This window comes from Drosophila eugracilis, unplaced genomic scaffold, assembly GCF_018153835.1.
Source record: "Drosophila eugracilis isolate 14026-0451.02 unplaced genomic scaffold, ASM1815383v1 contig_1765, whole genome shotgun sequence".
NCBI classification, from domain to species: Eukaryota; Metazoa; Arthropoda; class Insecta; order Diptera; family Drosophilidae; genus Drosophila; species Drosophila eugracilis.
The window spans coordinates 6,660,517-6,683,840 of record NW_024572605.1 but is presented as its reverse complement, the minus strand read 5'-3'; the positions used below and the strand labels follow the sequence as shown (position 1 = coordinate 6,683,840).

At 42.8% G+C, this 23,324-nt stretch overlaps 6 protein-coding genes across 16 annotated transcripts in view; 3 read left to right on the top strand and 3 right to left on the bottom strand.

Moving 5' to 3' along the window:
* The first annotated feature begins 694 nt into the window (after nucleotides 1-694).
* On the top strand, nucleotides 695-5,095 carry LOC108106731 (protein phtf). 2 transcript variants are annotated; one of them, XM_017213968.2, is made up of 8 exons: nucleotides 695-920; nucleotides 1,512-1,576; nucleotides 1,636-1,775; nucleotides 1,833-2,340; nucleotides 2,390-3,336; nucleotides 3,413-3,591; nucleotides 3,648-4,004; nucleotides 4,063-5,095. In XM_017213968.2, exons 2-8 carry the CDS (start codon nucleotides 1,551-1,553, stop codon nucleotides 4,546-4,548), a joined length of 2,643 nt encoding a protein of 880 aa, XP_017069457.1. In that variant the 5' UTR covers nucleotides 695-920; nucleotides 1,512-1,550; the 3' UTR covers nucleotides 4,549-5,095. The 2 variants fall into 2 exon arrangements, with proteins under 2 accessions (XP_017069457.1, XP_017069458.1); XM_017213969.2 differs by having other exon boundaries at nucleotides 1,492-1,576.
* A 313-nt stretch (nucleotides 5,096-5,408) lies between these two features.
* LOC108106639 (probable methylcrotonoyl-CoA carboxylase beta chain, mitochondrial) lies at nucleotides 5,409-7,803 on the top strand. The gene is made up of 4 exons (XM_017213844.2): nucleotides 5,409-5,615; nucleotides 5,678-5,931; nucleotides 6,159-7,039; nucleotides 7,098-7,803. Exons 1-4 carry the CDS (start codon nucleotides 5,490-5,492, stop codon nucleotides 7,571-7,573), a joined length of 1,737 nt encoding a protein of 578 aa, XP_017069333.1. The 5' UTR covers nucleotides 5,409-5,489; the 3' UTR covers nucleotides 7,574-7,803.
* Nucleotides 7,804-8,164: 361 nt separating this feature from the next.
* LOC108106640 (microtubule-associated protein RP/EB family member 1) lies at nucleotides 8,165-14,796 on the top strand. Of its 7 annotated transcripts, none has more exons than XM_017213849.2 (8): nucleotides 8,165-8,311; nucleotides 11,451-11,603; nucleotides 11,673-11,818; nucleotides 12,065-12,341; nucleotides 13,386-13,525; nucleotides 13,580-13,662; nucleotides 13,730-13,802; nucleotides 13,871-14,796. In XM_017213849.2, exons 2-8 carry the CDS (start codon nucleotides 11,483-11,485, stop codon nucleotides 13,919-13,921), a joined length of 891 nt encoding a protein of 296 aa, XP_017069338.1. In that variant the 5' UTR covers nucleotides 8,165-8,311; nucleotides 11,451-11,482; the 3' UTR covers nucleotides 13,922-14,796. The 7 variants fall into 7 exon arrangements, with proteins under 7 accessions (XP_017069338.1, XP_017069335.1, XP_017069340.1 ...); XM_017213846.2 differs by having other exon boundaries at nucleotides 13,383-13,525; XM_017213851.2 differs by lacking the exon at nucleotides 12,065-12,341 and adding an exon at nucleotides 12,856-13,114 and having other exon boundaries at nucleotides 8,168-8,311.
* A 280-nt stretch (nucleotides 14,797-15,076) lies between these two features.
* On the bottom strand, nucleotides 15,077-15,800 carry LOC108106641 (CDGSH iron-sulfur domain-containing protein 3, mitochondrial). The gene is made up of 4 exons (XM_017213853.2): nucleotides 15,686-15,800; nucleotides 15,482-15,626; nucleotides 15,315-15,408; nucleotides 15,077-15,260 (listed from the first exon to the last, which is right to left on the bottom strand). Exons 1-4 carry the CDS (start codon nucleotides 15,731-15,733, stop codon nucleotides 15,137-15,139), a joined length of 411 nt encoding a protein of 136 aa, XP_017069342.1. The 5' UTR covers nucleotides 15,734-15,800; the 3' UTR covers nucleotides 15,077-15,136.
* A 548-nt stretch (nucleotides 15,801-16,348) lies between these two features.
* On the bottom strand, nucleotides 16,349-17,703 carry LOC108106565 (aldo-keto reductase family 1 member B1). Its single transcript, XM_017213731.2, has one exon. It carries the CDS (start codon nucleotides 17,500-17,502, stop codon nucleotides 16,567-16,569), a length of 936 nt encoding a protein of 311 aa, XP_017069220.1. The 5' UTR covers nucleotides 17,503-17,703; the 3' UTR covers nucleotides 16,349-16,566.
* Nucleotides 17,704-20,614: 2,911 nt separating this feature from the next.
* The window catches only part of LOC108106561 (rap guanine nucleotide exchange factor 4), a 39,317-nt gene continuing 36,607 nt past the window's right edge, over nucleotides 20,615-23,324 (bottom strand). For 3 of the 4 annotated variants that reach the window (XM_017213726.2, XM_017213728.2, XM_017213727.2), the window contains 6 exons: nucleotides 22,961-23,322; nucleotides 22,628-22,881; nucleotides 22,400-22,570; nucleotides 22,045-22,178; nucleotides 21,538-21,887; nucleotides 20,615-21,477 (listed from right to left, as the gene is read on the bottom strand). In XM_017213726.2, coding sequence (XP_017069215.1) covers nucleotides 21,350-21,477; nucleotides 21,538-21,887; nucleotides 22,045-22,178; nucleotides 22,400-22,570; nucleotides 22,628-22,881; nucleotides 22,961-23,322 — 1,399 coding nt within the window. In that variant the 3' untranslated portion in view covers nucleotides 20,615-21,349. Of the gene's footprint in view, nucleotides 21,478-21,537; nucleotides 21,888-22,044; nucleotides 22,179-22,399; nucleotides 22,571-22,627; nucleotides 22,882-22,960; nucleotides 23,323-23,324 lie in introns of those variants that run through there. The other variant, XM_017213729.2, reaches the window with a different exon arrangement.

Here is a 23,324-nt window from a genome sequence, read left to right as displayed (position 1 = left end):
TTTGTGAGTCGCCACTTAGTCTCCAAGTCTATTCCTTATTCTAAATAAAACGATTATAAATAAACGATATACGATATAAAATATAAAAAAAGTAATAATAGTAAGAGTAATACATATACTAAAATGTATAGTAAGTACATAATAGAAGCAAATAGTAAAAGTGTTTCCGAACATATGAAGTTAGATATTCTTGATTGGGATTAAAGTTGAGTGGCGTTCTTTTTATTACTTATGCCAATGTTGACTTTCAACAAAAAAAAAAAAAAAAAAATCTGACAAAATCTGTTGGCTTATTACCAATAATCTAGCTATTAATAATTTTTGTAATAATCATTTAATTTCTTTTAATTGCTCTTGGCACTGGTAAGTTTGGAAGTTCACTCAATGTGAACTAATAAAAATGGATTTTAGGCTTATATTTAATTATAAGAACGAGATTTAAACGAAAACAAAAGCTTGGCGCGATCCTCAGAAATGGATCATGCTAATTGTTGTCTTAGATATAAGGTGTGCCAGTCGAGTGCCTCTTAGAAAAATTTAAAGTAAACATCATTAGCGCCATTTGTATTTAAAAAACAGGTGCATCTATCGATATGCACTATCGCACAGCTGGCAATCCGTTAAAAACTCTATCGATAGCTCGCAGCCGAGCGTGATTTACGTAAATGTGAGCACTCACTTTACATTTTCGTTTAGAACGGGTTGTCGTTCAGCTGCGCACCAAATTTTTTCGGCCCCAAATGCAAATGCAAAACGCTTTCGCGGCGTGAGTAGTGCATTCAAAATTACCAGTCAATTGACGGGACTCGTGGCTCCCTGTGCAGTACCTCTCTGGACTCGATGTGACCACGATCCAACGGATACGGAAGAAACTTGCGCCTGGTGTACAAAAATCGATCGTTGAAGCGGTTTAAATAAAGGTAATAGCGCCATCCATGAATGAGAGCAGCTTTTCTCGCGGTCGTTTCCTCCTTTGGACCATATTGTGGGTATATGGGTTCACCTTGAACCCAGAACTGCCGATGGGGCCGCATACCAAACCCAATCCCCACAGCTTATGTGTATACCTGCGCCCCTTCCGCATGTGTGTGCATAAACATTAACGCCCACCCACCCGTAAAACAGCTGTTCGGCCGTTTGCAGTCCGCTTTTCACGCTTTTCAAGGCAAGCGATGCGGAAAAAAGAAGAAAAGTCAGATATCCCTTTATTAATGGTGCACTTCTTATCGCTCTATTGGGGCCATACGTTAGCCAAGGGGCGGGGTCATGGCTGTGGCAAGGCGAAGGTGAAAGTCATCAGCTGATATCAGCTAACCGCTTGCAAAACCCGTTATGCTGAGCAGCTGTTCGACGCCAAGTAAGTGGGGCAAAATCCCCGGCGCAGTACTTTTGAAGTGGGTTTACTCCCCAGTTATATCCGGATAAGAGGCACTATCGCGGTCTGATGTAAATTAGAAGCTTTTGCGACACAGCTGTAACGCCTAATTGAAGATTTCTTTGTTCGTTCGCAGGCTGCACGGCACTTCGAGGGCTTTTATGTTATTATTAATATGAAATTGGATGAAATAGTTGCCTGGTAAGCAAACAAAGCTCCATTATTTTTTGTATTATCTCATTCACGCTTTTTGTACCCAGGTACGAGAAGAAAATCGGCACCTATGACAAACAAGAATGGGAAAAGACTGTCGAGCAGAGGATCCTAGATGGCTTTAATAATGTCAACTTAAAGAACACAAAGCTAAAGACTGAGCTGATCGATGTAGACTTAGTGCGCGGTGAGTTTAGCAAGTCTCTCCTATACATAGTGAAGGTAATGAAATTATATTTTTCAGGTTCCACCTTTCCAAAGGCCAAGCCCAAACAGTCTCTGCTTACCGTCATCCGTTTGGCCATATTGCGATATGTGTTGCTGCCCCTCTATGCCCAGTGGTGGGTCAAGCAGACCACGCCCAACGCATTTGGCTTCATTCTTGTTCTCTATCTAACCCAGCTGTTCAACTGGGCCATCTACGTGCTGCATAGCAATCGCTTAGTACCGTTGGTCTATGAAAAGCCGTCAAATGTCACCGTGCTTCTGACAGATTCAGCTGAAGATGTCCCCGCTGCGGATGCTGATAAGCAATCCGAGGAGCATGCTGACCTCCTCAGCGCCCTGTTAATCCCGTGTGCATTAAGCTTGTTGATCAGCCTTATCCACTCCCAGATCGTTGCTACCAACACAGCCACGGGAGGTACTGGCGGAAGCAGCAAGAATAAGCTGCGACGCATCTCCACAAGCTGTTTGGGGGACAAGCCCTCGACCCGTGACCATCGGATGCGACGACGGAAGAAGTTTGTGCGGTAAGTCAATTGAAAGTAAGAAATCACTATTTAATTCCTGAGTTTGCAGAGTTCGCCCAATGGAAGCTGATTTATCCCAAGCCAGCAGCAACATTTCAATACCAAACAGACGCACTACACCCAGCACCATCGAAGTGCTTCCCAGACCGGCCACGCCCTTACCGTCACCCACAATCACCAGTGCCGTTGTACCAGATCCCAGCCTTCCAGCCACTCCACCTCCCGTCGTAATCAGGCGGAGCAGCAATGAGGAGACCTATATGACCACTACTGCTATCAGCGCAATACCGGAAACATCGCTAGCCACAGATGAACGCTTCGATCTCACAAGGCAGTCAGGAGGAGTGGCTCCTGAAAGCCCCAAAAAGCGCAACGTTAACTGGCATACACCCATTCAGATCTACGCTACCTATGAGCGCACAGAGCAGCCTTCCTCGAGCCGAAATGTTGGTGAAGTCCGGGCGGACGCGGATGGCGAAAGCAATGTGGGTTCCGTCAATTCCGCCTATCAATCACGTCGAAGTATCGGTGAAGACGATGGATTCGAAAGTCTGAATGGAAAGAGCTCCAGTGGGGAGGACAATAACCATTCACCCCTCCCCAACGCGGGAGCTGTCCCTATTACGCCAGCCCCGGTCCAGTCCAATCAACTTCGCCTGCGTCTAAATACAACAATCGGTGGATCAACTAGTGCCCCACCGACTGAAAAGAAGACTCACTCGAGAGGCAATGAATCCACAACCAGTTGTGCCGAGTCAGACGAGTGCGATGATGCTGACATTATATCTAGTCCTGCCTCGGCCTGCAACCAGGAGTGCACGACCTCTGCTACAGATTGGCTGGGAGTAACTACAAATAGTGAGGACTGCAGCTACACCTCTGACTTGGACCACTCTGACGGAGGTTTAAAACACACGGCCTGCAGCGACGAAGATCCTGGCGAGCTAGACATCACACCAACCACCATATTAAATCCACACAGCAGCCTGGACCGTAGTGAGTACTAGAAATGCAATCTTGTAAATCTATTTATTTGAATCTTAATTTTAATGATTCCATACACTATTCTTAGTTAGCTGCACCATTTGGGATCAGCGAGACGCTAAGAAGGCGCAACTTTCTGTGCTGGAGATCGCATCTTGCATAATCGAACGCGTAGACTCGATGGGTGAGACCAATGACTACATTTACATAGGTGTGGTATTTTCTTTCCTGCTCACACTAATTCCCATCTTCTGCCGACTTTGCGAGGTATGTATGAAACTGACGAAGTAAGCAGTTAATTTAAACTTGCTGTATGTATTTAGGTCACTATCGGGAGCGACGCAGAAAAGGCGAGTGAAATTAGCTACTTGTACTTGCCGCAGCTGCTGTGGGAGAAGTCGTCGGCTTCGTTCTTTACCCTGCTGGGCTTTGCTTTCGGCGATACCCAATGGGAGCGCACCGTACTGGCTCTGGGCTTTGTACAGCGCCTTTGCCTGACTCTTATTCTGTTCATCATTTTCGCCGTAGCAGAGCGAACCTTTAAGCAGCGATTCCTTTACGCCAAGCTCTTCTCACACCTTACGTCATCGAGACGGGCTCGCAAGTCAAATCTTCCCCACTTCCGCCTGAACAAGGTGCGCAATATCAAGACCTGGCTCAGCGTGAGGTCGTACCTAAAGGTAAATTGACACACCTATTTACATCTAAAATCTTACATTATATTTTGATATCCCATAGAAACGCGGGCCGCAGAGATCTGTGGATATTATCGTTTCCGCCGCCTTCATAGTAACCCTTTTGCTGCTGGCCTTCCTAAGCGTGGAGTGGTTAAAGGACTCAGTGCACCTCCACACACATCTCACACTGGAGGCACTTATCTGGTCAATCACCATTGGAATATTCTTGCTGCGCTTCATGACGCTAGGCCAGAAAATTCAACACAAGTACCGCAGCGTGTCGGTGCTGATAACTGAACAAATTAACCTGTATCTGCAGATCGAGCAGAAGCCGAAGAAGAAGGACGAGTTGATGGTGTCAAATAGCGTGCTCAAGCTGGCCGCCGATCTGCTAAAGGAACTCGAAACGCCATTCAAGATCTCTGGCCTCAGTGCCAACCCATATCTATTCACAACCATCAAGGTTGTTATCCTGTCGGCCCTATCGGGCGTTCTTAGCGAGGTTTTGGGCTTCAAGTTGAAGCTGCACAAAATCAAGATTAAATGAATCATGCAAGGCGCAGATTGCATCATATTTTTGTAGTACAACTTTTTCGAAACGCTTTAAGAGAAATCTACAACTACATCTTACTCTAAATTAGTTAAGTGAATAAATTTAAGCGAGCCAATGTTTATGCTTGTCAAGTGATTGTTTAGCAGCGTTAACAAGTCCACTACTGACTACGTAAATCAATATAAATTAGTATTTACCACCTACCTTCTAGAGCGACCTGCACAATCACAAATCATGTTAACTCATATTGTGTAATGAATCGTATTAAAGTTCATAGAACTTTTAGCATAAAAGCGATGCACCCTTCGTAGTTGGCTGTTTGATCTGTTCCACAGTCTCAAGTTCAATTCCTAAAGAGGTCTCAGCTAGAGTGTTGCAATTAATAAATGTTAGAAAATCATATTAAACAGGACGTTTAAAATTAAGTTGTGTTATCTTGTCTAACGGTTTAATTTAAAACTTTCAAAAGAACATCGGGTTTTAGTACCTGTTAAATTCTTGGTTATTAAACTATATAAAGAACCGAATGACTACAACCTTTAAATGCTGTTGTTTTACTAACTCACCTTATGCTTAAACACACTTTTAATTTATTCAGCCACCTGGGTCGAAAATCCGTAAAGATAAATATCTTCAAAAACTTAAAATGAATGTTCTTTTATTTTTTGTTCTATTTTTAAATGTACTTTAAATTTTCACATGTGGGTCATTGAAATTTTTTATATTATTAATTCATTCTTAAATATCCTTGTTTATCTAACCAGTTTTTTTCAGTGTAATGTGTTTCATTATCGATTATTTCCACCATCGCGATCAACCAGCTGTTGCTGTTTTGTTATCGTTATCAGCTCGACTGCCCAAACCTGACGTAACATTCGCCTGCATTCGCGTGGTAATTTCAGTTTTTAGCTCCCATAAGTACCCTCCCCCACAAAATGATTCGGCTAAATGGACTGTTGAGGAGTTCATCCAAGATATTGAGCAGCCAGGTGCGATTGCTTCATGTGGGGGAGGCCAATATTCTGCCCACCGAGGTGGATAAGCAGTCTGCCGAGTACAAGGTACATATAAACACCAGTTTATTTACTTTTGTCCACAGTCTCAATTTTGAGTTTTTATCCAGGAAAATGCCAGTGAGATGGGCAGGTTGGTTGGAGAACTGCGGAACTTCACCAACCAGGTGCTCAAGGGCGGCGGGCAGAAAGCCATCGAGCGCCACACCTCGCGCGGCAAACTCTTGGCCAGAGAGCGCATCAATCTGCTCTTGGACAAGGGATCACCGTTTCTGGAACTGAGTGCTCTGGCCGGACATGAGTTGTACGGCGAGGAGGTAGTCAACTCCGGAGGAATCGTGACCGGAGTGGGACGCGTATGTGGGTAGGTTCAACTATATCTCACCTTTAGGGAACTAATTGTATCAGGAAAGGCATTGGTTATTAGCCGATAATCACAATTGAAAACTTTAAAACGGAATTTGTTTATTGAAAAACAAAGCGATTTATAAAAATATATATATATATATAATAATCAATAAGTGCAACAAGTTACATATCATATATAACTAAATCTAGATCATTTACTTATTAATAAAATTTCCATTTTAGTACTGAGTGCTTGGTGGTGGCTAACGACGCTACGGTAAAAGGTGGCAGCTACTATCCTATTACCGTAAAAAAGCATCTACGCGCCCAGGAAATCGCACAAGAAAACCGCCTGCCCTGCATCTACCTCGTAGACTCGGGTGGCGCCAACTTGCCACGACAGGCTGAAGTCTTTCCCGACAAACTACACTTTGGGCGGATCTTCTACAACCAGGCCAACATGTCGGCCCAGGGCATTCCCCAGATCGCCGTGGTTATGGGCAGCTGCACCGCCGGAGGAGCCTACGTTCCGGCCATGGCCGATGAGAGTATCATTGTGAAAAAGCAGGGAACCATTTTCTTAGCTGGCCCGCCACTGGTGAAGGCAGCCACTGGAGAGGAGGTATCTGCAGAAGATCTTGGAGGAGCAGACCTTCACTGCAAGACATCGGGTGTCACCGACCACTTTGCCGTGGATGATGAGCACGCCTTGTATCTAGCTCGGCAGATTGTGAGCAACCTGAACCTGCCAGCCACTAATTCTTACAACGATCAGCTGTTGCACTCCAGCCAAGCAAACTTCAGGGATACTATTCCCAAATCTCCAATTGAGGAGCCACGTTACGATCCTCGCGAGCTTTACGGAATTGTGGGTCCCAATCTTACTAAGAGTTTCGACGTTCGAGAGGTCATTGCCCGCATTGTTGACGGAAGTCGCTTCACGGAGTTTAAGAAGCTATATGGCGAGACCTTGGTGTGTGGATTTGCAAAGCTTTATGGGCACACGGTGGGAATAGTCGGAAACAATGGAGTCCTTTTCTCGGAGAGTGCCCTCAAGGGTGCCCACTTTATTCAGTTGTGTGCGCAACGTAAGATTCCTCTGATCTTTCTGCAAAACATAACTGGTGAGTTGCTGATAAACTATACTTTAAGTAGATTAATATTCTTACCCTTTCGATCTAGGTTTCATGGTGGGACGTGATGCTGAGGCCAATGGCATTGCCAAGAACGGTGCCAAGATGGTAACGGCCGTTGCCTGCGCCAATGTGCCCAAGCTGACAGTGATAATCGGTGGATCCTACGGTGCAGGAAACTATGGTATGTGCGGACGGGCTTACTCACCTCGATTCCTTTACATGTGGCCGAACTCGCGCATTTCTGTGATGGGCGGCACTCAGGCAGCCAATGTCATGGCTCAGATCACGCAGGACCAGCGCAAACGAGCTGGTAAAGAGTTCAGCGAGGAGGAGGCCCAAAAGCTGAAAGCTCCCATTGTCGAAATGTTTGAGGCGGAGGGCTCTCCTTACTACAGCACAGCACGCCTATGGGACGACGGCATCATCGATCCGGCCAACACGCGACAAGTTCTTGGCCTCAGCCTGAAAGCAGCCGTCAATAACGCCGGCCAGGAAACTAAATTCGGAGTCTTCCGCATGTAAATCTAATTTGCATGCGTTTGAAATGAACTCGTGAGCATTTACAGGCATTTAATGCCAGCCTTTATATTGAAACTGTTGCATTTATTAGAGTTAAGTCAATTGTTAACTGTTTAATTTACTATTGTGTGTCTATTTAAAAAAGAAAATAAGCCAAGGATCGAGTAGTGACCATTCAGGTGTTAAAACGTTTACAACTTTTTATATTTTTAATACAATAGAATGAATGTTTATGTCAAAAAGGTTTTTCATTGGAATTACGGAAACCCAAGAAAAGTAAATATTTTAAAAAATCAAACCAAAACTAATGCATTTATTAGGATGATTTAAAATCTTTTGTGATTCATATACGGTTAGAAATGAATGAATTAAATACCTAAAAAGATCATTAATTTCTCCCAATAAAAACTACTTTTTTTCTAAATGTTGAAAAAAAATATTTAAAAAATATTTTTAGCATATCAGCTCTTTGAATAAAAACTTGCATATTTCCTTAAAAAATAACAGTCAAAATGGCTGGAGGTCTCGCCGCACTCTACAGTCCATCTCTAGCGCTTATCGATAGTTCTCCGTGCTGACCTGCGTTGGGCGGTCGATGCATCAGTGTACATTTTACATCCCTAGCGCTCGCTCGTTTTGCAGAAGACGGTTCGCCTTAGAATTTATATTTCTTTGTTTAAAGTCCAGAAATCATTTAATACGCCTTCGACCCGAAGGACATCCAACTGACCAACTGAGAAGGTGAGTTTGTCAAAGGATTTACCGGTTTATTGCCACACTGCGTCCGTATGAGTCAGTGAGTGTATCTCTCTCTGTGTGCGTGAGTGTGTGCGGCTCCTCGACTTTTTCGCGAAAAAAAAACGGAGAGAAGAAGAAATGGCAAAATCTAGAAGTAGCGTCAGCAGAAAAGAAAGTTCATCGGTATGTGGCGATTTAAAATAACTTAGCCGAAAACTTCAACTTCAAGTGCACACTTGAGCGAAATAGCTGTACATTGCGGAGCATCCGTCCGACTGTGTGCGTATGTACGTGTGCGTGTACGTCGTATATTTAAATGTCGCCTGCTGCTGTTTCGTTTCCTCCTCCAAAAATAAAATTCCCTATCCTGGTTGTGTGTGAGTGTGTGTGTGACTGTCATCTTGGCGTACGTGTAAATGTGTGCGTGTGCTTGCCACAGCCGCAAAAAAAGAGGCCGCAAAAATTCCGGTGCATATAGTGGATAATGTTGCCCAACCCCCATCCGCCGATGGCCTCAGCGTCTGGAAAAAGCGGGGAAACCATATTTTCTCGGCTCTTTCTGGTTTTAAGCCACCATTTCGATGACGTCACTCTAGCACGGTTTATCTGTCAAACCCCCGCATTTCTTCATAGTGTTGATATGTGTGTGTGTGGCTGTCCAGTTACCAATAATTCTCTGACTTGTTTTTGTTTTCTTTTAGCTCGAGTTACTATTTTTATTGGCTTAATTGAAATCGGCTACGCCGACGCAGCTTTCTGGCCTTTTCTGTTGTTCCAATAGCTTGCCGGTTTCTTTTCGGTTTCCCCACTCAAAAACACACTCGCTCACACTCTCAAGCGGATTTAGCTCATAATATCGGAATGTTTATTTGTTGCTCAAACAGCTTATTGTTGTTGACACACTTCCATCCGATTCAGATTTATTCACATTTGGGATCTTTTAAGTATGGTTAATATATGAATGGCCATTAGAGTGGGCTAGAAATGGAAGGCCCCGTTTTCGGGCACTTATCCGCTTTTTCGCTGCTCGCTTCTGTTTTCCTGGTTCTGCTTAATTAGTTCGCATTCAACATCCGCTGCACGCGCCCACACTCGCATACATGTACACTTACTTATCGACAGCCACAACAAACTACACTGGGAAAAATATATATCATCGGATGGGTCATCTATTCGGAAATTCTTCGAAGTCAAATGACACACTTCGGTGATTTACCAACTTGGAATTTGGAAAACAAAAAATCTATTTCGACCTCTCAAACATATTGCTCATTCTCAAAAAAGTCAGCCTTCACAAATCTTAGGTTCCAAACGTGAAATGTAAACAACGTCTGCACATCAGGTAACACGGTTGGAAGGAAGGGTTAAAAGGAAAACATCTGTGCATGGAATAAGGAAGGTTTGACAAACAACTCTAATGTTCCAATCACAGTTTACGGTTTTGTTTTTCTTTAACTATGTGAGCAAAGTCAAAGATAATGTATTATCGTTCAGTATTGAATCATTCAACTAGTCATATCGACTAACTTAAAATATGAAACCCGTCATTTATAATGCGGGTGATAAAAATAAAATTAAAATTATTAAAGGAGTAAACAAAGGCAAGTACGATCTATGGGAACAAGCTTACGATTTCTTTATAGAAAGCATTTTGCATTTTGTGCTGTGGACAAGTCCCAACTAGTTGTATTTGGGGCATGGCTATTGTTGAGCCTTCTCCGGCAGGGGGGCACTTAAATCAATAAACTAGCAGCAAATCGCTCCGCATTTGAATTGGAGTTCCGCCCTTTCGGGTCAATGCACCGTACACTCGCACAGCGAAAAGGTGGCGAGGCAAAGTTTTACGGAAACACCAAAAGGCACATGGCGAAGTGAGTCGGTGTATTTATAGTCTGGCTCCCAAATGCCGGCTAATTCTTTATCTCACTGGCCCACGTTCGCGTTGCCCATGCTCTAGGTTCCTGCTGGCCAGGCTGACATTGATAATGCCAATGACGCGGTCCATGAGTAATCTTCTTCTGCGAGAAAGGAGCGGCGATGGCAGCGAAGCGGATCGCTGACGACGCATCGCGACGTCGAACAGTCCAAGTTCATTGTTCGCCCGTTCCACTATCCGCGGAGCGTTTTCTTTCCACTCGCCTAACATTTCGTTTGATTGCCGCTTGTACTCTCGTAAGTATTGAAGACGGGTCGGAAGAACCTTTATCTCTGGAAGTTCAGAAGGGTATCCGCAGTTCTGTTCTGTAGATTTGATCTCTTTCTCGAACTTGACAAAATCAAAGTTGCCGCAAGTGGATTTATTTTTAGTAGCCGTTGAAGTACAACAAGTTGAGTCAGAAACATACTGTTTATCTTTTTAATTTAAGAATACATATGAAACAAAGATATATTTAGATAGATAGTACTTCTGCACAGTATTTAATAAGATGTAAATCATCCATTTCATATCCAAGAATTGCAATCAAAAAAAAAAAGAAATAGAAAAATAGAATAGAAAATAGGCCTTGAAAGTGTTGTATTTCAGTTAACATCTGAACTTTACAACAGTTTGTATTGTAATCGCCAGTAAGTCATATAAATTAAACGAAACAAAAGGAAAACAAAAGTAACTTTCACAGTTCTTTGTAATTTTGAAGCTTCAATTTGTAATAGGGAGTATAGGTAGAGGGGAGTTAATAAAAACCCATCGCATAAACACAACTGGTGAGTGCATCATGGTAAATACTTAGACAGATTGTTATTCTCATTCCGGGAAGTAAGAAAATTAGTTTTTGCTTTGGAAAGGCTTTCGTGTGGCTTTCCACTTCGGAGCCGAACAATCGAACTTCTCTGCGATAGGCCAACCCGCCAAACTACTTTCGAGGAACAAATTCTGCAGATTCGTGGAGTGAGTGTGCAACGGTAACATGTCCAATAACAATCATTTGGCGTTCCCGGTTGCCGTTTGCTTTTGCTGATGGTTATCGTGATCTTGATATTGAGCACGCACATGGGACACGCTTCAATGCACCCCGAGCCAAAACAATTATTAGCTGCCGCAATTAAGAGCCGGCCATGGATGTAGCACTCCCACACGGGATTGTATGTAGAGCCGCCAACAGAGCAATAACCAACTAACCAGCTGTTTGCATCTTCGTTTCAGAGCCGCTCAAGAAAGCAGAGGACACCACCATCATGGCTGTTAACGTTTACTCCACAAATGTGACATCAGAGAATCTCTCGCGCCACGACATGCTGGCCTGGGTCAACGATTGCCTCCAGTCGCAGTTCTCAAAAATCGAGGAGCTCTGCACAGGTAAGTGGTCTTGATTCATATAAGAAGTGCTAAGTGCTTATTGGGATCGACCTACGCTTCCGCTTTTAGGTGCCGCATACTGCCAGTTCATGGACATGCTGTTCCCCAATTCAGTGCCCGTAAAGCGTGTCAAATTTCGTACAAATCTGGAGCACGAATACATACAGAACTTCAAGATATTGCAGGCGGGATTCAAAAAGATGTCTGTGGATAAGGTAATATGCTTGCTCGCTTCGAGTAGTTTCGTATGTTTTGAGATTTTTATTTGATTTAAACACACAAACCCAACCAATCCCGAGAGCGTAGAGTGGACATGGGCACGGTACAGTGGAAGCTCTTGAAGCGAACAGTTTTCGCTATGGGAAGCTGTCTACTGTACCAATCAAATCTTGTTTGTTGTAACTAACTACGATTTCCGTTACAAATCAACCACCCGACCACGCAAACAACGACGACCACAGATCATACCAGTTGATAAGCTGATTAAGGGACGCTTTCAAGACAACTTCGAGTTCCTTCAGTGGTTCAAGAAGTTCTTCGACGCCAATTACGACGGTCGCGAGTATGACCCGGTGGCCCAACGGTCCGGAGTCAAGCTGGGCAATGGCAACGGACACGGCAGCAATGGAGGCAGTGGCGTGGGCAGCAGCAACAACGATCTCCACCTGATGCACCGACGACCATTACAAGCACCAGCCGGAGTTGGTCGCTTGGCACCACGGGTCCTCGGTCAGACTGGTACGGTTACTGAGATGTGTCGAAGCAACAAATTCTGGTGTTGGGAGCGCGCCATTTGCTTGTCATTTCATTTTGAGTTGCGAAGCGAACGAACGTGAAGCACGCAGTGGGAACTGGAAGAACTCGGAAGTCACACTACATCACACACTTCACCGCACTGGTTTTGAGCAACAGGAGCACAAACTACTACCCAACAAGCACACACATTCAGTCGCATCCCAGCACAAAACACACAAGTCGGAGGATCTGTTGTTGTCCCACATCCAAACCCACTAACTCCTCTTCATCCCCGTAAACAGAGTGATGGGAATCGATAGTTGTACCTTTGTCATTAGTAGGAGGTTCTTATCAAACACCTTATTTCTGCCAGAATTTTTCCCATCAGAGACTTTGGTTGACCAAAGTTTTGTCTCTCCTAAATTCATACTTTATGTTTATCCTTATGTTCCCATTGCATTGGGTTTCACCACACTCTCTCACCTATCTGCATATTTCTCGCCCATTTTACTTTTAGATTATACCTATTGACAAATTGATCAAGGGCCGCTTCCAAGACAATTTCGAGTTTTTGCAATGGTTCAAAAAGTTCTTCGATGCCAATTACGATGGCAGGGATTACGATGCCAGTGCTGTCCGAGAGGGAGCTCCAATGGGCTTCGGCTCGGGAGCGGTGAAGTCTCTACCCGGCACGGCAGCCAGCGGCGTGGCCGGTAGCTACCGACGTGCCCCGACGGCAACAGCGCGCCCCGCGACGACGTCTACAGTGAAGCCCAGTATGTTGATATGGTTTGGTTCCCTAGTATCCTCCTACGCTATCTATCCTTTCATTATCGTAGTGCACAATCCACATGATCAGACAATTGTACATATCGCATGCCATATTCTCATGATTAAGAAACTAAATGCACATCCTTCAAGTTAACACAAACATACACTACGAAGAGCTAAGCTGTCTGTGCTTCACGTTTGTTGATACCTTTAGTTCCTTAATCTGTGCCGCGGTTGTTCGCGTACTAACTTTGCTCGTTTTGCCCATTCAAGCAGTCTCCAAGGTGCTGCCACGCACAAACAACGCTGCGCCAGCGAGCAGAATAACCGCTGGTGCCAACAGCACGGGCACGGTCAAGAAGAACGACGCGAGCAACTCAGTCAACAATCAGCAAATCGAAGAGATGTCAAACCAGGTGGGTGATGAACAAGAAAATATGAAAAAAACCGTTACTAATGTTCGGGATCAGGTCATGGATATGCGCATTAACCTGGAGGGATTAGAAAAAGAGCGCGACTTCTACTTCTCCAAGTTGAGGGACATTGAAATTCTGTAAGTATTGAATTCTATCTGTTTAATTAAATGCGACTTTTTTTTTAACTAAATTTTATTTTTAAAGTTGCCAAGAAGCTGATGACGGCGAGGCACATCCGCTCATTCAAAAGATATTGGACATCTTATATGCGACTGAGGTAGGACAAGTCTGTACACTTTTTTGGCCGGACTTGCAATCGCTTAGACTTAAATTTTTTATTTTTAGGATGGTTTTGCGCCGCCAGACGATGCACCGCCAGAGGACGAAGAATATTAATTTAAATCGATATAAAAACAACCCACTAAATTCATTTGCTGCATACATATTCAAAACATAAGTCAAGACGCAAGACGGAAAGGACACAAATAAAATTTATTAATTAGACGGGAACCAAGGAGATGTTTAGCAAACAAGAAGACTTACGAAAGGGAATAGTGTTTAATTCCCAAAGACGAGGTTGACTGACAACATGAGCGTTATTTTTTCAAACATTACTTTAATTCAAATATGCCGCTGCTCAAAGATAGAAGACGGGACTTATTTACATATTACACAGATGTTTAGGTTCAAAATTGTGCTCGCGATTGTACTCCTGGGTCCTGATGATGCCGATCACTGTAAAGATCACCATCAAAACCATTTCATATTTAAATTGTTTGTATATTAGCAGAATAAACAAAAACTAAATCTCACTAATGGAAGGGCCAGCCTGCACTAAAAAATTGTTCGTTAAACTCACCGACTTCTTATTAAGAAAAGTTTTAAAATTCTCAGTTTACCTTACCAATTTATCATGATTAGTTTTGTTAGTTATCTGTATCATATGCTTTACACAATTAAAACCTATTTAATACACTTATTTTTTGTATAAGTATAACTTTTCATTGGCTGACTTTAATCGTTTTGAGTGTTGTATGTAGTGGATCACAAGAGCCCAATTTGTATAATCTGAAAAATATTTAACAGCGAGATGCCGTTCATCAAACGGGATTTTGTACTTTCTATTTTTAAATCATTGGCTTCATAACAAAATGATTATATATATTAAGTAATTTTTGCTCTCGCTTCTTTTAAGTTCTATATATTTATGTGTAAAACAGGTAGAACTTAAAAAGTTTGAATAAAAAGCGAACATCTTTCTATTTTCTAAACACATTTTTGATTTTTGGCCTTCTAATTTGACTGTCAACGGATAAAAGTCAACCTGGCCGGAAACTTTTGTGAACGGCTCCCGTTTTCATTTACTCATTTCTCTGATCATTGTAAATAATTTGTTAAAGCTTGTAACACACACTAACTATACACACATAATAGTCAACATGTGCTTTCGTCAGACGCAAATAAATTGTATGTTTATGTGCTCGCACACCGAAAAGAGCATTAGTAGGAGTACCAATTACGTTCTATAATCTAGAATAAAACATGTGTTGCTTGATTCAAAATTAATGCATTTCTCATTCTCACACACGAGTACTTCAACGAATCCTAAAACTATTTAACGGCTGACTGGATGTGCGGCTGCTTGTGGGTTCCGTCGCAAAAGGGTCTATGGGTGGTCTGTTTGCAGTTGCACAGCCAATAGTCCCCCGACTTTTCCACCTTGAAACGTATGGGCCTGAAAAGTATTAGATTGAGCTGGGAGACTTACGTTTAAGCTCGTATTACTTACCTCTCCTTGATCTTGAGGAATTCGTTCTTGTGCATACCGTCGCATAGGGGCTGAGATTTGGACTTGCCGCACAGGCACCAGCTGTAGGTTTTATCTGTTGGGATCGCGATTTGTGGTTATGTAAACACCGTTAAAATCACTGATTTTTTGAGATGTGTGAATTGTACCTTTGTCCAGGTGGATCTTGAAGGGTCGCTTGTCAAAGATAGCACCATTCTCCTTTTGCAGAACGGCTGTTTGCTTGTCCTCGAGCAAATTCTTGGGTATTGTCTTGGCAGAGTCCCCTGATTGTGAACTGGAACTGTAACAAGCCTGCAAGGGAAAGTATTAGGAAATTAGTGGATGATTCTGCTTTTTTATTGGATACCAACTTTTAGCACCCAAGATGCTTTTAAATTTCGCCTTAATATCATTGACATTTTTCCGCCGCTTTATTTATTTCCTTTATTTCAGCTGCTTTTTGTTCCGTTGAATGTATCGATAATAAATCGTTTGCTGTTTCATCGATGATTATATTTGGCCACTCTGGTTTACCGCCAAGAAATATATTTTAAGGGTAGAACTGGACAATTGAATATCTCCGCAATGTTACATTTCCCATAAGGAAATTAACAGAGAATATAAAACTAACTAATATTTTTGGGCCGTAATAACAATGTTTAATTTTGGAGTGCTGCCAGATCGCCTTAAATAAGTAGGTACAGTGCTGTGAAACGCTCTTTCAGAATGTTATCGAAAGTAATGCATATCGATGCTCTGCAACTATCTGTCGTTATCGCTGCCCAAGGTCGCCACTTTAAAATTTGATTTCACAATTCTAGAATCTGTTTCACTGATAAGCGGAGATATGATTCGGATGCGTCTAGGAAATGTCTCTATGTTCGCAGGTATTTCAGCTACTATCACAGGCATTCATCTGAATGAAAACTCGCTTTATACCCAATACTGGAAGGCGCACACGCCAAATGCTCCCAGATAACACGATTTATCAAGCGACCCCTTTAGACAAACTGATTAGCTCCACCGACCAGAGATTTTCTACGTAATATACTTTATTTTACAATACAAATACTACACATGCGGGGGTGTCTTACGAATCTCTCGTAATTAAATATTAAAAGAATTAAAATATCGGTGCACCAGCAACCTCTTCGACTTTGAGTAAACAATTTTAAACATTTCGATATGATATCCCCTATAAAAAAGTACACATTCCTGAACACCGTTGAGTGAGTGACATCCCTGATGTCGCCTAGAACTCGTCGTGGAATGGGTAGTACTTATGCCCGGCCATTCCGGAGAACGGAACCGTGCGTTGTCCCGTGTGGTACTGCTCCATGCTGGCAACGTCCTCTGGACTCAGCTCGAAGTCGAAGACCCGGAAGTTCTCTTCTATGCGAGACTTGTTTGAGGATTTGGGTAGTGGTACCACTCCGAGTTGGACCAAATACCGTAGGCAGATCTGAGCCGTGGTCCGACCGTACTTCTTTGCCAGCTGCTGGGCGTGCTCGTCGTACAGGAAGGGTGGCCACTGGCGGGCTGGCTGGGGGCGTGCCAGTGGGCAGTATGCGCAGATGACCAGGCCGTGACGCTTTGCGTGCTCCCTGAGCTGACGTTGCTGGAATCCTGGATGGCACTCCACCTGGTTCACCACCGGCTTGATGCGGCAGTTGGCCAGCACACGCTCCGTCTGGGAAGCATTGAAGTTGGACAGGCCGATGCTTCGAGCCAGGCCCAAGTCCACAAGTTTCTCCATCTCCCGCCAGGTGTCCAAGTAATCCACATCCGTCAGCTCCAGGGTTCCGTGTACGTTGCTGTCGTTGTGGAACTTCTGGCCCACGGGCATGTGCATCAGGTAGAGATCCACGTATTCCAGACCGAGGTTGCTCAGGCTTAAGCGGCAAGCGCGCTCTACCAGCCCGGTATCGTGATGAATTCCGCCAAGCTTGGTGGTCACAAATACCTGCTCGCGGGTTACCACTCCTTCAGCGATCTTCTCGGCGATCGCTTGACCCACCTCCGCCTCATTCTCGTAGACGAAGGCGGTGTCTAAGTGCCGGTAGCCCACGTCAAGAGCATGGCGCGTAGAGTGGTAGGCGTCCGACTCGAAGGACTTCCAGGTGCCCAGGCCGAAGATAGGCATCTCGCGCCCATTATTTAGTCGGATGGTGGGAGCCAGATTGGTCATCGTGTCGCTGGCACTGATAATTAACGCTGTGCAAATTAGACGCTTCTAAATCAGTGTGATTACGTTTTTGTGTGGCTCTCGGCAGCAATCTCTATCTCGAGGTTTCGCGGACAACTGTTGGCCCGCTCCGCCGGTTTCGTTGTTTTGTCACCGCGACCGAGCAGCTGCTGTGTCACCCGGTGACGTCACGGACAACGCGCGGTTATTCCCAGCAGGCAAAAGCTCGCTTCAAGAGCGGAGAGACCAGAGCTTTGGACGCGCATTTACAAAGGTAATCGGTTTTAGCCAAAATAAATCGATTAATTGCTGTTGTAAAGGTGATCCTCTCTAAGCGATTAAACTTTAAAGCGTCGGGTAACGGTTTTTATCTGCTTTCTGGAACTCAGAGGGAATATTGAAAGTTAAATTATTGGCTTAATAATATCATTCCAATCAAATTCTTTAGCTGTACCTATTTCTCAAATTCAATAGATTTTTTTAACTCATAAGTCAAATATATTATTTGGACTGGATTCCCCTTTTATGTAGGACTTAATCCCCTCTGTAAAACGTTTCCTATGACAATAATACAATATTACACTGAATTCCAGTTTGCTGAAAATAAATAAAATTATATTAAAAGGCAATTAGCTTTTCGCTAACACATAAATCTTTATTCGAATATTAGTTGAGTTCAAAATGTTAGACATTCAAAGATACATGCTGGTTTACACTTAGTTTCAACATTTATGGTTGCCATTAAAATATTTACTCTGCTTTGCATAAATCTCACGTCGCCCTTCGCAATACGGCAATATACATGCTATTAGAATATGTAATCTGGGTAGTACGGTTAAAAGATCTCTGATTCTGCTACACAATATGCATGTCTATTCCATGCTCGATGGATTTAATTACTTCTAAGTGGTTTGTTGGTGTTGTCTTCTTACTTGTGAGCTCTTGGGAGCCGCCTCTTTCGTTCCTATTACGAACTATGAATTTTTACTCTATTTTTCTATATGGTAGGTAGGTAAGTAAACTTCAAGATTGTTTTGCATTAGACATGTAAACACTGATTTGAACATTTAGTGGTTAGTACTAGTTACGGCTCGAACATTTACTGATTGATTATGATTGATTGGTATAGCTATATCTTGGTAACGGAGGTATATACGTATAGCATGAATAAATCTGTCTGTGTCTGTGCATCCGTGAGTTACCCAATGATGTTTAATTTATGCAAAGTGCTTAGGTAATATTTGAGAAATCAAGAGTTCGTAGAGTTATGTTTTGAGATTGTCAAATCGAATCACAAGTTAAATTTGAAATTTTCCCTTTTTTTTGGAGGACTTGCATATTTAATATATATATATATATAGTATGTATATCTGTATTATTGAAAGTGCACAACAATAACAACAGTGGTGGTGGTTTATTGTTGTCATTACTTTAACGTAGCAGTACTCAAAAATATAGAAACATTCTTGGTTTTGACACATTAGGGTTTCCTCTGGTTGGAAACATTTGCTTAAAACTAGTATAGAATCTACAATCTATATAGATCCATTTCATAATTATATATATATAATGTACTCTAATATTCCATTTATGCTAGTTTTGTCAAGAACTTCCTCAGAGGATGTTGAGTTGCGTCGGGTTTATAACGCCTACACAATTCTATGTGGATGATTGTGATAGATTCTACCCGTTTCCGTAGCACATGGTGTAGATAAAGTAATTAAAGGCTTCCAACTCTACTTACGATCTGTACCATACTAAATTGGTGTTACGTTGTTTGTAAATCAATACGAAATTTTTACATCTCTTTAACTATAAACTAAAGAATATTGTTTCGTTTGAATGGTTTGCTATATCTATAAAACTATTATTGAAAATTCGTTAGCTCTTGTATTAGTTTTTGTTTTTTTTGAAGGAGAAACCACTGGATACTTAATGTCTTGGATTGTAGTTGGATATACTGGTTGTCTGATTGCGTTACGTAAATGGAAAAAAATATTATTCATTACGTCAATTATATACTACGTTTCGTGGTCAAAGTTTTGGTTATATCTAGGAATGGCGTTTGTTTATGTGATAAATCGTTGTTTGAGAGACCTTTACTTGGGAGAGGAGTTGGGTTAAAATGGTGGTTACAAGTACAGGATTATCTACGACTTACAGGAAATTATTTGTGCCTTTTTGGTTGGCAAAGGGCTTATAAATATTTCTTAGAAGACTTCCTTCTACACAAATTGGTTTCACTAGAGGTTGGTTGACTTTAGAAAAGGAAAAATATAATAGTCGAGTTTCCGACTTTGGGATACTCGGTACAAACTTATTTTGTTTGAGTATAAGGGCAATGATTGATTTTTAATAACAAATATAATTGCTTGAGTTTAAAATTTAAATGGAAATTTAAGGAATTTCTTAAAAACCAAAAGTACAAAAAAGTTTACTTAAAAAACAATTTGAAAGCACATAGTAAGACAAAGTTAGAAGACCTTTTTAATTAAGGAAATAACTTTTTGAAACTGCTAATTATCCACATATAAAATATTACAAAATATTTAGTTTGCCCTCTTAAACTTCAAGTACCGAGTATAGGTTGGCTTACAACTGTATTCAAATATAGCTAGTTTTAAATTTCATTATTGAATAAGCACTTTTTAAAATAAATGACAGCAGCTTTTTTCCAATAAACTTTAACAACTCAAAATTGATCAAAACTCTGCAAATGTTATTAGTCCCAAGGGGAAAAACATTTTAAAAAGTAAATAGTTTAATTATAAAACTTTGAAAATGAAGTAGAATTAAACTTCTCAAGATTTTTTGCCTTCCAGTCCTTTAACTCCGACACTCCATTGAAAAGTGTTTTTAAAATGACAACCTAACACAGAAATTCACCGTATAAGATGTTGTTTTTTAATGGCTTTCTAAATACTATCCATATTTTGAACACAGCTGCACTTGTATGATCAATCTAAGTGGTGTTACACGTATCTATGTACAAGACTACAACTAATAAGGTCCCTCTCCAGTGTTTAATGTTTTGCATGCACTTGAAAATGCATATCTAATAAGCTTACTAAACATAAACAAACGCTGTATTTTCTACAAAATAAAACAAATAATGTCTGTGTAAATAAATATTAATAAATGGTTTCGTATTTTATTTGCTAGTCGCAGTACTTAGGGGCAAGAAATTACCAAATGAAAGAAAAACTTGAAACTATAAGTAAAATAACTTATCCGCTACGTAGCTTACATGTTAATAACTAGCTTTAACTAGACTGTTTAATAGTTGGTTTTAGTTTAGGGCTTTTAAAAAAATAGATTCCATGCTCTCGGGTACGATATACAATTTTACAAATTATTTTTACTAGCTTGCGCAGGATTTACAGAGTAAAGTTGGTTTTTGGGAAATTATGCTGTTTAGTGCTGTTTGTTTTGATGTTGCCTCCCTCTAAATGTTTAGTATCACACACGTCCAAGTTTTTGTTTTTATTCGCTTCGGTTTCCGCCGGGATTCCCGAATTTTAAATTTGTTCACCATCTTTCGTTTTGTACTAAAGCAAAAAGTTTCTCGTTTCCATTGAAATGCGTTTTGGGTTTCAGTTCATTAGAAGATTGAGATAGTTCTTAGTTGGGTCATAGATACTCGTATAGTACACTGTCACTTAGGCTAATGCGAATGCGAATGCGGATGAAAGTTGGTCCGGGTTGTGGTGGCCGTGGCCCAATTTGGCATCCCGAAAACAACCCGGCTAAGCTCATAACTGTGCAGCTAATTGCGGTTTGATTAACACACACTCAGGATTAGACACTTAATACGCGCTACAAGCTAATCGGATAACAGGGCTCTTCGGACTTAGAGCTTCCTGGTCGGCTCCACCTTCTGGGACATGGCGGTGAGCACCCGCTGGTTGTCGATGACGCGGAAACTGCTGATGTACGACCTCACCTCGCCCTCGCTCTTCGGCGACGGCGGCTCCAGACCTGTTCCGAATCGAACTCAATGAGAAAATTACTTTCGGGGTGGTGGGCTGGTGTACTTACCCAGACTCCTGGAGCGACAGAAGCGGATGGTGCGCATCGTCTGGGCCATCATGTGCATCTTTTCGAAGTTCACCAGTCCGTCCAGGCTGGTCTTGTTGCCCTCATGGGCAAAGGTCATGTCCTTCAGCAGCAGCGGCATGAACGGGATTAGCGGCGGCTGCAACTTGCCCACGAACACGCGGTACGCCCTGTGGTTACGACTGGGATCGATCAGGGCCTCGAACTCCTGGAAGATCTTGCGGAACTTCGAAGGTATCTTCTCCCAGGTCTGTTGTAGACGGGACACCGCCATATTTGAGAGGCCCATTACCACGGCGAAGAAGGCGTTCAGATTTTGGTACTCCTTGCAGCTAGAATGGATTGGATTTCATAAAGGTAGTGCTTTGGGTTAGATTACTTCTAATTGCTGCTTCTAATTGTACATTAAAATGATATAGTACAATGTTATATAGGTATCAATAAGGAAGATCAAAAATCTAGGCCTATATCTTTATGATTAATACTTACTAGGCGGCCAACTTGATGAACTTCCGGACCAGACCTACGCGTTTGCTCAGACTGGGCGTTGATACCAGTTCGGTGACAATCCAGTACTGGACTTCGTTGAAGCGGCGCAGGAAGACATCCAAGTTGGCAGTGATCTGTGGATGTGAAAGTGGAATTCGAGCAATGTGGAAGTTAGGCCAGCCAAAAGTTAAGGCCCATAGTTTCGGGCCATCTTTAATTACTTAGAGTGGCAAAACTCTTGGCTAACTTAATTTGCAAGCAGATGACAAATGGCAAGAGCTTTGCGGTCAGTGTCTGGCAGGCTAATTACCCAAACGAGACTTTTGAGACTTTTCGGCAAAGTTGGTCTTCTTACCTTGCCAAAGTGATGTCGCCCGAAGGTGTGGTAAAGCAATTCGTATTCATGAACGGCCCAGAAGAGGTCCCACTCGAACAGGGTGATGTGGTAGGCCAGCTCCTTGGTGCTCAATATCTCCAGGTCGATGTCCACTCCCTCAGTGGGACACTCCTGCTCCTGCAGCTGGGTCTGTGTAATAAGCAAGGATAACAAATGGTCAGCCGAACTGAACTGGCAAAAGCTTACCAAGGCATCGAGGTGATCCTTGACGGAGACAAACAAGCGACCGTTGAGTGAGAGGCCCGTTGGTATGCTGACATCGTTGTCCTTAAATACGGAGCGTTCTCCGTTCGACTTGACCTCTACTAGGACTAGGTCCTCCGGTCCCCGGTTCAGCTGCAGCTTGTCGGCGGCACACGCCTTGATAAGCTCCGCCGTGGTGTGCATGGGGAATCGCAGGGTGCAGTAGGTGTGGTCGGCGCAGTAGACGCGGAATATGACTGGAAAACAAATTGAAGTTTAGGATGTATCAATCATAAGGTACTAAACCGAGAGCTGAACTCTTAAGGGGATACTTACTGTCATCGTCAGGCCGAATGACCGTCTTTGAGGGCGTCGCATTGCCGCTAAAGAGGCAGATGGGCTGTCCGTTGGGCGGCAGTTTCCACTTCTGTCCGGCATTCTGGTTGCGGTCCTCCTGGTAACGCGCCATCTGGGTGAGCACGTTGTGCACTATGCTGGTCTCCTCGTTCAGGTCGGGATCGGCCTCCACCTCGGCGGCAAGGTCCTCGATAAAGTCACAGACGCTGGGCTCCTCGAAGGCGGCATGGCGAACGGCCATGACCCACTTCTGCATGAACTGGATCACGCGCTTCTTGAAGTTGATAATGTACTCACGATCCTCGGGTGTCTGGGCATCCTCATGGGCATCGCAATGAAAGGT

What these genes read in the sequence shown, in the direction of transcription:
- LOC108106731 (XM_017213968.2), top strand. Translation starts at nt 1,551, where the DNA reads ATGAAATTGGATGAAATAGTTGCCTG. An exon ending in TTGGATGAAATAGTTGCCTG is followed by an intron (nt 1,577 to 1,635) that starts GTAAGCAAACAA and finishes TTTTGTACCCAG; the next exon opens with GTACGAGAAGAAAATCGGCA. An exon ending in CGATGTAGACTTAGTGCGCG is followed by an intron (nt 1,776 to 1,832) that starts GTGAGTTTAGCA and finishes TATATTTTTCAG; the next exon opens with GTTCCACCTTTCCAAAGGCC.
- LOC108106639 (XM_017213844.2), top strand. Translation starts at nt 5,490, where the DNA reads ATGATTCGGCTAAATGGACTGTTGAGGAGTTCATCCAAGATATTGAGC. An exon ending in GGAGTGGGACGCGTATGTGG is followed by an intron (nt 5,932 to 6,158) that starts GTAGGTTCAACT and finishes TTTCCATTTTAG; the next exon opens with TACTGAGTGCTTGGTGGTGG. An exon ending in CTTTCTGCAAAACATAACTG is followed by an intron (nt 7,040 to 7,097) that starts GTGAGTTGCTGA and finishes CTTTCGATCTAG; the next exon opens with GTTTCATGGTGGGACGTGAT.
- LOC108106640 (XM_017213846.2), top strand. Translation starts at nt 11,483, where the DNA reads ATGGCTGTTAACGTTTACTCCACAAATGTGACATCAGAGAATCTCTCG. An exon ending in TTGAGGGACATTGAAATTCT is followed by an intron (nt 13,663 to 13,729) that starts GTAAGTATTGAA and finishes TTATTTTTAAAG; the next exon opens with TTGCCAAGAAGCTGATGACG. An exon ending in ACATCTTATATGCGACTGAG is followed by an intron (nt 13,803 to 13,870) that starts GTAGGACAAGTC and finishes TTTTATTTTTAG; the next exon opens with GATGGTTTTGCGCCGCCAGA.
- LOC108106641 (XM_017213853.2), bottom strand. Translation starts at nt 15,733, where the DNA reads ATGTCAATGATATTAAGGCGAAATTTAAAAGCATCTTGGGTGCTAAAA. An exon ending in AAGCATCTTGGGTGCTAAAA is followed by an intron (nt 15,627 to 15,685) that starts GTTGGTATCCAA and finishes TTTCCCTTGCAG; the next exon opens with GCTTGTTACAGTTCCAGTTC. An exon ending in TTCCTCAAGATCAAGGAGAG is followed by an intron (nt 15,261 to 15,314) that starts GTAAGTAATACG and finishes AATACTTTTCAG; the next exon opens with GCCCATACGTTTCAAGGTGG.
- LOC108106565 (XM_017213731.2), bottom strand. Translation starts at nt 17,502, where the DNA reads ATGACCAATCTGGCTCCCACCATCCGACTAAATAATGGGCGCGAGATG.